The sequence below is a fragment of the Ornithorhynchus anatinus genome, chromosome X1 (genome assembly GCF_004115215.2).
Source record: "Ornithorhynchus anatinus isolate Pmale09 chromosome X1, mOrnAna1.pri.v4, whole genome shotgun sequence".
Taxonomy (NCBI): domain Eukaryota; kingdom Metazoa; phylum Chordata; class Mammalia; order Monotremata; family Ornithorhynchidae; genus Ornithorhynchus; species Ornithorhynchus anatinus.
The window spans coordinates 39778240-39793331 of record NC_041749.1 but is presented as its reverse complement, the minus strand read 5'-3'; the positions used below and the strand labels follow the sequence as shown (position 1 = coordinate 39793331).

At 46.7% G+C, this 15092-nt stretch overlaps 1 protein-coding gene across 3 annotated transcripts in view; it reads left to right on the top strand.

The window, feature by feature from the left end:
• The window catches only part of NDFIP1 (Nedd4 family interacting protein 1), a 51505-nt gene that overhangs the window by 19208 nt on the left and 17205 nt on the right, over positions 1-15092 (top strand). For all 3 annotated transcript variants that reach the window (XM_029051399.2, XM_029051398.1, XM_029051400.1), the window contains exons 2-4: positions 8531-8618; positions 10975-11105; positions 13944-14031. In XM_029051399.2, coding sequence (XP_028907232.1) covers positions 8531-8618; positions 10975-11105; positions 13944-14031 — 307 coding nt within the window. The remainder of the gene's footprint in view (positions 1-8530; positions 8619-10974; positions 11106-13943; positions 14032-15092) is intronic.

Genomic DNA, 15092 nt, shown 5'->3' with positions numbered 1-15092 from the left:
GGGTTGGTACAAATAAATCAGGTTGGACACAGTCCCTGTTCCACATTGGACTCACACTCTTAATCCCCATCTTATAGATGAGGTAACTGAGGCACAGAGAAGTGAAGTCACTTACCCAAGGTCACACAGCAGACAAGTGGTGGAACTGGGATTAGAATCCGGTTCCTTCTGTCTCCTGGGTCTGTGCTCTATGCACTAGGCCAAGCTCTTGCTCAGGATGTTTATCACTGTCATGGTTGAATCGTCTCGTCTGTGGGCAGGGGGAGGGAGTTTCTGGTGTGCTTAAAAATTCATCATCTGGCTAGTTCAGAAACTGCCCAGCCCAGGTAGGACTGGGTGACCATGATGGTGACTCTTACAACAATGATGATAATAACTGTGGTATTTGTTAAGCCCTTACTATATGCTAAACACCATTCTAAGTGCTGGGGTGGATACAAGCAAATCATGTTGGACACAGTCCCAAATGGAGGTCACAATCTTTATCCCCCTTATACAGATGGAGGTAACTGAGCCACCGAGAAGTAACACAGCAGACACGTGGTGGAGCCGGGATTAGATCCCAGTTCCTTCTGACCCCCAGGCCTATTCTCTGTCCATTAGACCATGCTGATTTTCTTCTGCTGGCCAGCTCAGGAGGCAACAGTGGAAAATCTAGACTGTAAGCTCGTTATGGGGTGGGAACGTGTCTGCTAATTCTGATGCATTCTATTCTCCTAAATGCTTAGTTCAGTGCTCTGCATACAGTAAGCCCTCAGTAAATACCATCCATTGATTTGGTAGGACTGACCTCTGGGATGTACATTTTGGGGACCTAAAAGCAGATGGCTTTCAGCCGGTGTCAGTCGGTCAGTCTTATCTATTGAGCGCTTATGTCACACTTTCCCTTCTGATTCTGGCAGTGTCTCCATGAGGGTCAGGGAGCAGAGGGTACCTGAAAGTTATTTCCTGAGATATAGCCCCAGACCAGTTTTTCTAGGCAGCTTTCTAATGGAGAACGTTGAATTGTAAATATCTGCTTTTTCCTGTATGGGGCAGTCACCGCTCCCCTTCTATGTGTGATGGGAAGGGTGTTTGCTAACCTCCCACTACACTTTGTTGGTGTGCAATTATATAATGAAGGAAATTCTGCTTGATAAAGATTTTCCTACAAAGAGGGAAAATATGTAGATGTCAAAGCCTAGACTGTAAGCTCGATGCGGGCAGGGAATGTGTTTATTGTTGTATTGTACTTTCTCAAGTGCTTAGTACAGTGCTTTGCACATGGTAAATGCTCAGTAAATGCGATAGAATTAATAAATGAAAGCCAATAAATGGCCGATGTACTTAAAGCCCCTGCAGTGAACTTGATTCATCTGGTCCAAGACAGGCCCCCTGGGTACAGTCATTGAGCGCTTACTGTGTGTAGAGCACTGTACTAAACTCTTGGGAGACTACAGTATAACACTATAACAGACATGTACCCTAGCCACAATGAACTTACAGTCTGGTCTGAACAATTCTGCCACCATCTTCCTTCCTGCCCCTGGCCGTGCAGCCTCTGGTCACAATGTGGCAGAGGAAGTGCCAGGGAAGGAGAGTGGATTGGAATTGGCAGTTGGTGCTTCAGAAGTGGGGAAGGCCATTGACCATCTTCTAAATCCTGTATTAAAAAAATAGGCTTTTGATCAATTTGGAACTGTGCCCCAAAGAGGTCAGATTGCCGCTGGGCTCAGACATCTTTGTTCATTTGTTCATTCCGTCGTATTTACTGAGTGCTTATTCTATGCAGAGTACAGTACAGCAATAGACACATTCTCCACCTACAGAAAGCTTACAGTCAAGAGGGGGAGACAGACATTAATATGAATCAATAAATTTCAAATACATAAGTGCTGTGGGGTTGGGAGGGGAGAAGAAGAAAGGGAGCAGAAGGGAGTGGGAGAAGAGGAAAGGAAGGACTAGAGGTAAGCCTCTTGGAGGAGATGTGACTTCAGTAAGGCTTTAAAGGGGGGGAGAGTATCTGTCACAGTAAGCGCTCAATAAATACGATTGAATGAATCTGTTGGATTTGAGGAGAGAGGGAGTTCCAGGCCAGAGGCAGGATGTGGGCGAGGGGTCGGTGGTGAGATAGATGAGATCCAGGCACAGTGAGAAGGTTAGCACTAGAGGAGCAAAGTGTGCAGGCTGGGTGGTAGTAAGAGAGTAGCAAGGTGAGGGAGAGGGGGCAAGATGATTGAGTGCTTCAAAGCCAATGTTGAGGAGTTTTTGTTTGAGGTATTTGAGAAAAGCGGGGTTTTTAGCGATGTTGTGAAGATGGGAGCGACAACATTTAGTGATGGTTTGATGGTCTGAGCCTCGATTAGCGGGACCTCTCTCTTTCCTTCCCCTGCCCCTGCCAATCTTCTTGCTTCACTTTCCTTCCCTGGCAATTTGTCTAACACACTGTCACCAGAGGCTGCATGCCCAGGGCCATGAAGGAGATGGTGGCAGAACCGTTCAGACTGTATCCTTGGGGCCAGTTTTGGGACAAGGTGAATCATTGTAGGGCCTTCAGGTAAATCAGCCATTTATTGGCTTTGTTGTCTATAGATCTTCTCTCTCCGTAGGAAAATATCAAGCGTAATTTACTTAAAAACTGCCCCAAACGCATCACATTTCCAGGAAATGGATTTTTAGAATTGTAATATATTGCTTATGAGAGAGAAACTTATAAGGCCATTCAAATTTTGTACCAAAACTCCTTAACTGGTATTTTATTAAAGAGGAAAAAACAGCTCTAGCTATCAATAGTAATAATGTAATAATGATGACATTTATTAAGCATTTACTAAGTGCCAAGCCCTGGGATAGATATAAGATAGTCAGAAAGGTTACAATCTCTGTGTCTAGGCCTCATAGTCTAAGAAATAGGGAGAGCATGTAGTGAATTATCAAATAAACTTTTGTTGGAGAAGCAGAGAATTTAATACTGATCTCGAATATTTGCAGTTTAGAGATTTAACCTTTGCTGGAGTATTGTGTTCTACACAAACATCTAAAAAAGCAGGCACACTGATTTTGATCCTGAGTGTGCTTCTCTAACTGCTAGCGTCTGCATTTCTGAACACCATTTCTGAAGCAACGTGGCCTAGTGGAGAGAGCATGGGCCTGGGAGTCAGAGGACCTGGGTTCTAATCGTGGCTCCACCAATTGTCTGCTGTGTGACCTTGGGCAAGTCACTTCTCTTTTCCGGACTTCAGTTGCATCATTTGTAAAAGGGGGATTAAGACTGTGAGCCCAATGTGAGGCATGGACTGGGTCCAACCTGATTCTCAACCCCAGCACTTAATACAGTGCCTGGCACAATGTAAGCGCTTAACAAATACTATTAAAAAGCCAAAGTAAAATTACTTTTTCTCCATCATTCCTCAATAGTCATGGTCTCCTGGGGCCTTCTAAATAATTGCAATGTGAAATGGTTTCATTATGTGTAGAATGTATTGAGAAATCTGGCTTGTAAATGAAAATTCAGGGGCATTTTCAAGTAACTGCCTAGGAAGTCAGTCCTCAGAATTAGAAGTGGAAAATAACTCTTGAGAGCTCTGGTATTCGTCCCAAGCCATGCTTCAGTCAACATCAGTAGCCGCTTGGGTGACAATATTTAGACAATTCTACTGTTGTAAGAATTTCCAGGGCCATCCCTGAAATTTCCGTTTGAGTCTTGTCTGAGCGGTGCTGCGATGTGAGACAGTTGCTTACTGCTCTCCTGAAGTTCTCATTTTAGAGGTGAGCGTAAGGACCCGAAGTAAACACCTTGACCCTCTTGTCCCGTTTTTTGTTTCCACCAAAATGTCAGCCTGTGCTTCCAAACCTTAGTTATTTTGAAACCTCTTATTGCCTCCATTTTGTTTTTAGATGACTAGTTTAACAAGGTTCTGTTTGTAGCGGCATTTAAATATACCACTGGGGGAAAAAAAAATTGACACTGCCAAGCTCAGGAGGGAAAGCCCCAAGAGCCATGGGGGGATGGGAGCTTCCTCCTCCCCGCCAAAAAAAAGGAAGGTTAGCCAGGTTGTCTTCTTCCCTAGATGGCCTTCATGGAAGTGTAGTAGACACCCAGCTATGTGATGTCCCTGGACGTAGAGAAGCAGCATGGCCTAGTGGATATAGCATGGGCCTGGGAGTCAGAAGGACCTGGGTTCTAATCCCAGCTCTGCCACTTGCCTGCTGTGTGACCTTGGGCAAGCCTATTTCACTTCCTCTATGCCTCAGTTACCTCATCGGTAAAATGGCGATTTTGCCTGGCATGCAGTAAATGCTTAGTGAGTACCATAAAAAAAGGTCAGGCATGCAACATATTGTAATGACATAATATGATTCACTTTGTGGAAACCCATTGATACCTAGAGAGCTTCCTTGGTGGTGTGGAGGGGGCTCCCATCCTCACTCTCACTCCTGAGCCATGGTATTCCTCTCCCATGCCCCTGAAAATTAAAAAAACAACAACAACAAAACACTGGTCACAAAAGTATCCAGTTCTGAATCTGTACCGGACAGGACACGGGCCAGCGGAAAACCAGACTGTCTGGTATCAAACCGGAAGAATAGTTAGCCTATCCACTGATCCAGCTCTTTTCTCCTCCACTGATGCAATAAAGATTATTTCCTAACTGGAAGCATTCAGTTCTTTACATTGTCGCTTATTGGATTAGGTGTCGAAGGCTTGAGGATAATAACAGGGTGGCCCATCTGTGCTTGTCTCAGAGCACTCCGCCTTGAGCGGAACTCAAGCTGATGGCAAGCTGGTTCCCAGCCTGGGGCAATTGGGAAGTTTCCTCTGTCCAGCCCCGGGGGATCTTAGTCCCATGGGACTGGGTTGAAATAGCTATAAACCACATCTCACTGAGTGGATTTTGGCAGTCCCCTGCAGCCCAGTCTCTCCATTTGTTTTGACCGTGGAGCGTGGGTGGGGTCGAGGGGGAAGCTCCCTGGAGCCGTGGCCTGGTAGGGCGCAGGCTCAGAAGCGAGCCTGGGCCGAGCTAGAAGCCCCCAGACCCCGTGACTGGTAGCCCAGCTGTGGGGCGGATGGGCAGCAGTTCCCTGGGTTTGTTGAGACTAGGCTCTCAGTAGCCCAGAATAATCATTAAGAATTGTGGTGTTTGTTAAGCGCATACTATATGCTGTACTAAGCACTGAGGTGGATACAAGCAATAAATCGGGTTGGGCACAATTCCTGTCCTGCATGGGGCTCACATTCTTAATCCCTTTTTTACAAATGAGGCAATTGGGGCCCAGAGAAGTGAAATGACTGGCCCAAGGTCACACAGCAGATAAGTGGCGGAGCTGGGATTAGAACCCTTTCACCTCTCCGCAGTTTAACCGTCTTTTCCCCCCATTTCCCTCTGCTCCTCCCCCTCTCCCTTCCCATCCCCTCAGCACTGTACTCGTCCGCTCAACTGTATATATTTTCGTTACCCTATTTATTTTGTTAATGAATTGTACATCGCCTCGATTCTATTTAGTTGCCATTGTTTTTACGAGATGTTCTTCCCCTTGACGCTGTTTATTGCCATTGTTCTTGTCTGTCCGTCTCCCCCGATTAGACTGTAAGCCCGTCAAACGGCAGGGACCGTCTCTATCTGTTGCCGACTTGTTCACTCCAAGCGCTTAGTACAGTGCTCTGCACATAGTAAGCGCTCAATAAATACTATTGAGTGAATGAACCGATAGCCTTCTGACTCCCAGGCTCATGCTCTATCCACTACGCTGTGCTGCTTCCCAAAGTAGAGGCCACTGTGGTTAGGCCCGGGCTCATTTCCGTCCAGAGGCTGAGAGCCGGGGCTAGGGTGGTGGCCTGTGCTGGCTGAAGTGTGGCAGTGGGCAGTCTTCACCCTGAGTATGCCTTGGCAGGATGGGGAAGAAAAAAGGCATTGTAGAGCTCAGGCCCAAGGCTTCCAAGTAGAGGGCAGGGAGGTTGGCAAGGCCCCGAGGCTCTGATCTCGCCTGGACCCTCCCACCTGGGCCAGGCCTGGACTTGCACTGGGCCCAAGATGGAGCTGCTGCTCCAAAAAACAAAAAACAGGAGGATTAGAGGAATGCTTCTGAGTCCTCAGGATAGGATTATTCGTTGCCGCTCGAAGAGGCCGGCACTGTTATTATGATTGGCATCCTCTTCAGTGCTGTCATCATCAAAGCACTCCTTCAGCTGAAATGTGATAGCAGTACAGTTCGGTGGGAGATTTGGGGGTTCAGGAGCCTAGGTGGGGAGAGGTGAGTGAGGGTGTTTCTTTTGGAAATGGGTATTTCCCGGCTCCGGCACCTCCTGCTTTTGTTCTGCCAGTCAATAAAAAAGCAAGGGGTTTTCTGAAGAGGTTGGCATCTCTCTTCTGAAAAGAAATCTTTCCATTATGGAGGTGTGAGATGATTAAATTTCACGTTCTAGAGGTTGCTAGGAGACAGGCAGCCTATCTCACTGCTAGACCAAGGTATGAAAACAAGACTTCTTTATTCTATGGCCGTGTTTGCTTCTTAGAAGAATTTCCCCGCTGCCTCCTCAATGCTTGAATGATGCAGAATCGACTGATGTTTACTCTGATCAAGGCTGGAAAATATATGCAATTAAGTTTGGAAGTGTCTAATAAGATGGAACGAAAGGGGTTTATTGCTTGTTCCCACACCCGAAGGCAGTCTTTCAGAACTCCCCTCCCCCCTGCCCCAAATAAATCTATGATCTCCAAGACCTTGGGCTGGCACCTAAGAGAGATAATTAAGATGGACAGCAGGGGGAAGCTACAAAGACTTCAACCTGACAAATGCCGTGGTGGGAGAGAAATCAAGGCTTCCAAAGGATAAGCTGTCTTCTTCTCAGGTGCCGTTGTTCTTTTATTTTTTAATAATGGTATTTTATTAAGCACTTACTAGGTGCCAGACACTGTTCTAAGCGCTGGGGAGGATACAAGCAAATCAGGTTGGACACAGTCCCTGTCTCATGTGGGGCTGACAGTCTTAATCCCCATTTTACAGATGAGGTAACCGAGGCACTGAGAAGTTAAGTGACTTGTCCAGGGTCAGCAGACAAGGGGTGGAGCTGGGAGTAGAACCAGGTCCTCTGAACCCCAGGCCTGGGCTCTTTTCACTAGGCCATGCTGCTTCCCTATTTTTACTGAAAATCAGTAACGAAATATTTAGAGGAAGCAGCGTGGCCCAGCGGAAAGAGCATGGGCCTGGGAGTCCGATAGATAACCTGGGTCCGAATCTTGGCTCTGCCACTAACCTGCTGTGTGGCCTTGAACAAGCCATTTACCTTATCTGTGCCTCAGTTTTCTCCTCTGCAAAGTGGAGATTCAATTCATGTCGTTCCCCCCTGACTTAAACTGTGAGCCCCATGTGGTACCTGATTATATTGTATCTGCCCCAATGTTTGGCATCTAGTAAGCTCTTAACAAATGCTAGTATCATTATTATTATTATTATTGCTAGTAGTAGGAGTATTAGTATTTGTTATTATTACAGTGCTCTGCACAGTGTAAACTCTCAATAAATACCACTGATTAATTGGGACTAGCTTAATTTTTGGTTTATATCAGAAATATTGGCAGTCTGATGATTTTGTCCAAATCCACCTCCAATATGGGAATTTTTCGTCAACATCTGGAATCAGAAGCTTAACCTTGTGATTAGATTCTTTACATCTAATTATGGGCTTTATTAAACACTTAGTAGGTGCCACAGACTGTGCTAAACTTTGGAACAGATATAAGATTGGTAGACTGGACACAATCTCTGTCCCTTATGGGGTTCACAGTTTAAGAGGGAGACAGAGGAAGCAGGTATTTTACCCCCATCTTACAGATGAGACAGTCTGTGAGGTTAACTGATTTGCCCCTGGTCACAGAACTGATAATAGAACCAGGTTTCTTGACTCCCAGACTTGCAATCTTTCCACAAGATCATCATGTCTCCCTTTCTGGTTTTGAAAGGCATCAAACGGGAGGGAGAGAAGGTGGTTGATGGTGGTTTACCCTCGTCGATTAGCTGATTCCTAGTCACCCCTCTAGACTGTAAGCTCATTGTGGGCAGGGAATGTGTCTGATATAATGTTGTGCGATACTCTCCCAACTGCTTAGTACAGTGCCCTGCACACAGTAAGCACTCAATAAATACGAATGGTGGATTGACCTTGTTTCAGGCTCTCTTGGGCCTTCAGTTATATTTGATTGTGGTAGTGCTGTTTGGCAGGGTCGTGGATATTGGGCAATGATCTCATCCTGGGTTTAAAAACAAAGCCTCCGCTGAGGTTGGGAGAAAGAGGAGAAAAAATGTATTAGGTCAGAGAATTAATCGAAGACTGGACAGCGGTGAGAGATTTAGCTGAATTCCCAGGTTATCAATACAGACTTGGAACCTGCCTGGGAAAAGCTCAGTTTTCCCGGCGAGGCTGTGGGGAAAGTGATTGCGGAAGGAGAATGACTGCTGGTATGTCGCACGGATGCTGGCCACCTCCCTCAGTGAGAGCTGGCCCAGTGTGGCATGAATTGAGTCGGGATTACCCAATTTCCATTTCTTGTAGTTGCAGAACGAGGAGGAGCCTGGCGAGGCGGAACAAGCGGTCAACGATGCACCTCCACCATACAGCAGCATTTCGGCAGAGAGTGCTGGTAAAGAACCTGAAGGAGCCGGGGGGACTCGGTGGGGCAGGGGAGGGGGAGATGGGACCTGGGGGGAGGTGGAGGTCTGCAACCCTCTCTTGGGTGGGGGAACTTTGGTTGTTGATTGGATGTGTGTTAGCAATTGCTGTCGCCTTTCCCGCAGTACTTTTGGTCCCAGGGGTGGGGAAGCACACAGTTCTCCACTTGGAGTTGCAGTGACCCCGTTTTGGTTCAGCTTGAACACGGTTCTCAGATTCCGTTCCCTGGGGTCCTTAGTGAATAATCAAAGGCAGAAATCCTAGAGCTTCGGAGCTGTGGTGTCCTCTTAGCGAGGTGGCTGCCCTATATCGCTGGTTATTGTATTTTAGGCAGCTTCTGCGCTTTCCACCCAGGGTCCTTTTTCCTTTGGGCATTTTTTTATGGTATTTGTAAGTCAATCGCATTTATTGAGTGCTTACTATGTGCAGAGCCCTCTACTAAGCATGAGCCAGACACTGTACTAAGCTCTGGAGTAGAGCATGGCCAGGTGCATACAACACGGGTCTGGGAGTGTAAGCCCGTCAAACGGCAGGGACTGTCTCTATCTGTTGCCAACTTGTTCATCCCAAGCACTTAGTACAGTGCTCTGCACATAGTAAGCGCTCAATAAATACTATTGAATGGGAGTCAGAAGGACCTGGGTTCTAATCCTGGTTCTGTCACTTGTATGCTCTGTGACTTTGGTCAAGTCACTTCACTTCTCTTGGCTTCAGTTACCTCATCTGTAATATGGGGATTAAGACTGTGAGCCCCATGTGGGACAAAGACTGCTTCCAATCTGATTAGGCTGTATCTACCCCAGCGCTTAGAAAAACTCGTGACACTTAGTAAGTATTTAACAAATATCATCAGCATCATCACTTTTTTTTTTAACACGGGTATTTGTTAAACACCAACTATGGCCCAAGCAATGTCCTAAGCACTGGGATAGACACAAGATACTCAGAGTGAACAGTCCCTGTCCTACCTGGGGTTCACAGCTTGAGGAAGGGAGTAGGATTTAATCTCCATTTTACAGATAAGGAAGCTGGGGCCTAGAGTAGTTGAGTGACTTATCCTAAGCTGTAGCCAGAAAGAACAATTACTAGCACAACATAATGTGGCAAATATCAAAAAAAGCACTACAAGAGGAAGTGGGAAAAGGACATCACATGCTCAAGTGGGAAAGGAGATGGCAATAGGTGGCCTGTTCCACAGAGAGGCCGCTTCCTTTCCAAAGGGCAGAAATTCCAATTTGCACAAATAGAACATAGTCTTTTTTTTTATGGCATTTAAGCACTTACTGCTTGTCAGGCACTGTACTAAGCACTGGGGTAGGAAATCAGGTTGGACACAGTCTGTGTCTCAGGTGGGGCGCTCAGTATTCTTCCCCATTTCATGGACATGGAAACTGGGGCCCGAGAATTTAAGCGACTTGTCGAAGGTCACACAGCGGGCAAATGGCAGAGTCAGTATTAGAACCCAGACCCCTGCTCTTCCACTAGGCCATGCTGCTTCACACCTATCTGCTCTGTGACCTTGGTTGAATCACTTCTTTTCCGTTCCTCAGTTACCTCATCTGTAAATTGGGAATGAAAACTGTTAGCCCCACCTAGGACATGGACTGTGTCCATTCTGATTAGCTTGTATCTACCCCAGTGCTTAGTACAGTGCCTGGCACATAGTAAGTGCTTAACAAATACCATTTTTTAAAAAAACTTTATGTTCCGTTACTGCAAAATGGGATTTCTGCTCTCTGGAAAGGAAGTGGCCTCTCTGTGGAACAGGTCACCTATTGCCATCTCCTTTCCCACATGAGCACGTGCTGTCCTTTTCCCACTTCCTCTTGTAGTGCTTATTTTGGTATTTGCTGCATTATGTTGTGATAGTAATTGTTCTTCCTAGCTTCGACCTAGTACAGTACAGTAGTACAGTACAGCAACCCAGGTGTTGATGGCCTGCAGGAGTTAGGAGCTGCTGGCCAGTCCGGCCCCCAGAGGCAGAAGAGCTGGGTGGTTGGGGGGCAGTGCTGACTGGGAGAATAACAAGGGGTTGGGCAAAACCCCCTCCTTCCCAAGACCCCCCTGAGCTGACTCTTTCCGGCCACCTCTCCCCCGGGGGCCAACACGCTCCCCATCTCCGCTCTGTCCCTCACCTCAGCCAGTGTGATTCCATTTTGACCTAGACCCGGTTACCTGCTTGGCTAGGTATTAGCGCAGTCTGTATTACACTCCTAAAATCCTTTTGGCCTCTAACCACTGGGCAGGGGACGTTTTCTGCCAAGAGCAATCCAACCTTGGGTCAGCACGGTGAATTACTGTTTTTTTCTTTTTCACTTTCTGTGCAGCTTATTTTGACTACAAAGATGAATCGGGGTTTCCAAAGCCCCCTTCGTATAACGTGGCCACAACCCTGCCTACTTACGACGAAGCTGAAAGAACTAAAGTCGAAGCCACCATCCCCTTGGTTCCAGGAAGAGTGAGTAACCCTTGTTCTCAGCCGATCTGGGTCCTCAAGAGGTACTGGGTGGGGCTTGCCTCCTTCTGCTGGTTGAGATTTTGGCGCTCAGGATTGCCTTGGTCCCCTGAAAGTTCAGTTTGGGTTCACGCAGGCCGTTGAGAAGCCTCGTGTTTCCAGCCTGGGGATGGAGTAGAGAAAATAGCACAGGTTGAAAGAAATGCGAAGATGAAATGAATTGACCAGCCTGTTCCTTGCCTTCTCCATTCACCGGCACCGTCTTTCTCAGCTCTTCTTTTGATTTGTTCAATAGTATTTATTGAGCACTTACTGTGTGCAAAGCACTCTACTAAGTGCTTGGAAAAGTACATTGTAACAATGAACAGACACATTCCTGCCCACAATGAACTCTTGGAGTGGGTAGGACTCTTCAGAGGAATCTCTTCGGGTTTGTGAGGGGCAAACCTCCTGCCTAGGTGAAAAAGGCCCCCTCTTTTACTCGCTGCTTAGTAGCAGCTCAGCAGCCTGACTCCAGTGCCAGTTAATAGCAGCAGGGGAGACAAGTAACACGGCCTGTCCCAGCTCAGCCCTGAGTGGCTGGGAAAGATCGGGCTTCTGCCTGGGGAGGGAAGGGGAGAGACCACCTCCTTTGCCCATGATCACGCATGACAGTCAGCTATAGGGAAAGACCTCTGCTCTGCTCGGTCACACCCGACTCCGGGGAACGACCTTCCCTGAGACCTCCAGGTCGGTGGTGAGTTGGGGCCTAGGGAAGCCTGGAATGCTGGAGCCAGCTCAGATCGGACACTTGTGGGCCTCTGGTTTTTCAGTCCGGCTCATTCATTAATTAAAATGCTTAGGGGAAGCTTGCCCTGTGAAGATTCAGGTCAAGATGACTTTTTTTTTTTTCCTGATTCCCCACAAACATGCCGGCCTCATGCATCGAGTGTTTTACAGTGTCCAGTAGACAGACCTGTACCTAGTCATGTACACCCATGTTTGAGGAGTTGCGGACAGCATAATAATAAAACCATGGATTTCCCAAACATTTTAATTTTCCAAAGCATTTTCTCATCGGTGGTTTCATTTCTCCTCACAAAAGCCCGAGAGAGGGAAAGTGGAGCAGGTTCGGGAAGGGGGGTCCCCTCCATTATACCAACAAGGAAGCCGAGCCCCTTTTTGTGATCTTTTTGTCATGGAGCAGCGGTAGACCTGGGGGCGAGTCCAAGAGAGCCCTAGGCTCCCAGAAGAGGGCTGTCTGTCCACAAACTGGGCTCCCTGTTGCAGGCGAGGGCAAGTTCTCTGTCACCCGTATTTATTAAGTGTTTACTGTATGCAGAGCACTGGACTAAGTGCTTGGGAGAGTACAGTGCAACAGACACATTCCTTACCCATTGTCAGAGAGGGGAGTTATGGAGTAGTGAGGGGAGAGGTGTCTGGGAGTGAAGGACTATTCCAAGTCCACACACCAGCCTGAGTCTGTGTTGACAGTTAAAGAGGAGAAGTCATGTGAGAAGCAGCATGGCCTAGTGGCAAGAGCGCGGGCTAGTGAGTCAGAGGAGTGGGTTCTAATCCCGGCTCCACACTCATCTGCTCTGTGACCTTGGGCAAGTCACTTCGCTTCTCTAGCCTCAATTACCTCATCTGTAAAATGGGGATTAAGACTGTGAGCCCCACGTGGGTAGACTGTGAGTCCGTCATTGGGCAGGGATTCTCTCTATCTGTTAACGAATTGTACATTCCAAGCGCTTAGTACAATGCTCTGCGCATAGTAAGCGCTGAGTAAATGCTATCGAATGAATGAATGACAACCTAATTACCTTGTATCTACCCCAGCACTTAAAACAGTGCTTGGCACATAGTAAGCGCTTAACAAATGCTGTAATTATTATTATTACTACAAGCCCAGGTATGATCATGGTTTCAGCTTCGAACCGGATCTCTCTAGATTGCAAGCTCGTTGGGGCCAGGGAACATGTCTGCTTATTGCTGTATTGTACTCTCCCAAGCTCTTGGTGTAGTGCTCTGCACACAGTAAGCGCTTAATAAGTACGATTGAATGAATGAATTAATCTCAGCATGTCACCTAGGTGCTCCCAGAACCCTGTGTGGAAGAAAAGTCACCTTGTCCAACTCAACCCACGCCTGGTTGCTGAGTCTCCCTCTGGGTCCAGACCGAAGCCCCTTTGGTCTGAAGCACATTCCCAAATCCAACCGTCGTGTTCTAGTCCAAATGCAGAATGACAGACCAGGCTGACTGTACTCTTCCTGGGTCACTTATTCACCCCGATTTTTATATTTTAAATGGCAAAAAAAAATAAATTCTAAAATGTTTCTGGAAACTGAATCCATTTTTTCTTAGCTGAAACCTGTTCGAGAGGAAGGAGGAACCTCCCTGATTTTTCACCTCTTGTTGCCACTGTAGAAGCCCTCTAGCAAGGTTCAGAAATGATGGGAACTTTTCTCTTGAGAAACGTTAGGTGAGCCAGGGAGGGGCATATCAAGGATCCTGGATTTTTTATGTCTTGACCAGAAAGAACTTGTTTCACTTAAAGGCAGTCAGTAAGTCATATTTATTGAGCACTTACCTGGTGCAGAGCACTGTACTAAGCGCTCGGGAGAGGACAACATAACAGTAAACAGGAGTGCAATGAACAGCTCCAGTCAGAAAAAAGTGGGGCCATAACGAGCAAGGTTGCCGGGGACTACGTAAGCCTGGTAACTGCAGTGCCGTTGGGTCCCACATCAGCCTGACTTGAGTTCAGGCCCGGCTTTTGCACTGCTCATCTTCGAGATGTCTTTGTTTTCCCTAGGAGACATTTGATGGGGATTACCACAGTCTTTCTCTTTTTGCCTCAGGATGATGACTTTGTGGCCCGAGATGATTTTGATGACGCCGACCAGCTGCGGATAGGAAACGATGGGATTTTCATGTTAACTTTTTTCAGTAAGTACATTCTGGAATCGGAGGCCCTTGTTCCAAGCCACCCACTCTACAGTTTTAGATGACTGGGTTGTAGAGAAGCAGCTTGGCCTAGTGGATAGAGCTCGGGCCTGGGAGTAAGAAGGAACTGAGTTCTAATCCTGGCCTCACCACTTGTCTGCTGCATGACCTTCAGCAAGTTACTTCACCTCTCTGTTGCTTCAGTTACCTCTGCTGTAAAATGAAGATTGAGTCTGAACTCCATGTGGGGCATGGACTGTTCCCACCTGATTAGCTTGTATCTACCCCAGTGCTTAGTACAGAGCTTGGCACATAATAAGTGCTGAACAAATACCATTTTTTTTTTAAAAAAAGGCTTTTGGAGATATCTGTAGGGTACCTGTTTTCTGAGGTGTTCAGAACACAAGTACCACGTAGTCATTTTTCTCTTCATTCTCTCACACTTCCTCTTCCTTATGATATATATGATGTCAGTATTTATGTTCATTGTTGAAGTTTAGTCATGATTCACTTTCCCTCCATGTGTTCTGTGTGTTTGGTCATCACGTGCTCCCTCAACTTTGCTTACAACTGACCAGCCTCTAGAGAGGAACTCTAAGCCTTTCCCCCTCCAGGCTTGTTTTACTAGAAAATCCTGACCACTCTGGTAGTTTTTCTCCCTCAGTTTCTTATTAGTTTACTGTTATCTGCGGTGACTCGAAACTTTTTTAGATCCAGAAAAAAAAGCAACCTAATAGTTTTACCTGCTTTTTTACTTTTTTTAGTTAGAAAATCTTGTAGACTAGAGGATGGGAAATGCTGAGGTAATAATAATTGTATTTGTTAAACGCTTCCTATGTACCAAGCACTGTACTAGGATAGATACAAGATAACCAGAGTGGACACAATCTATATCCCTTTTGAGGTTGACAGTCTATTTAGGAGGGAGCGGGATTTAGTTCTGATTTTACAGATGAGCACTGTGAGGCCTAGAGAAGTTACACGTCTTGTCAAAGGTCACACACAGGAGGTGGAATCAGAATTAGAACCCAGATCTTCTGATTCCCAGGGCGGTGGGCTTGCCA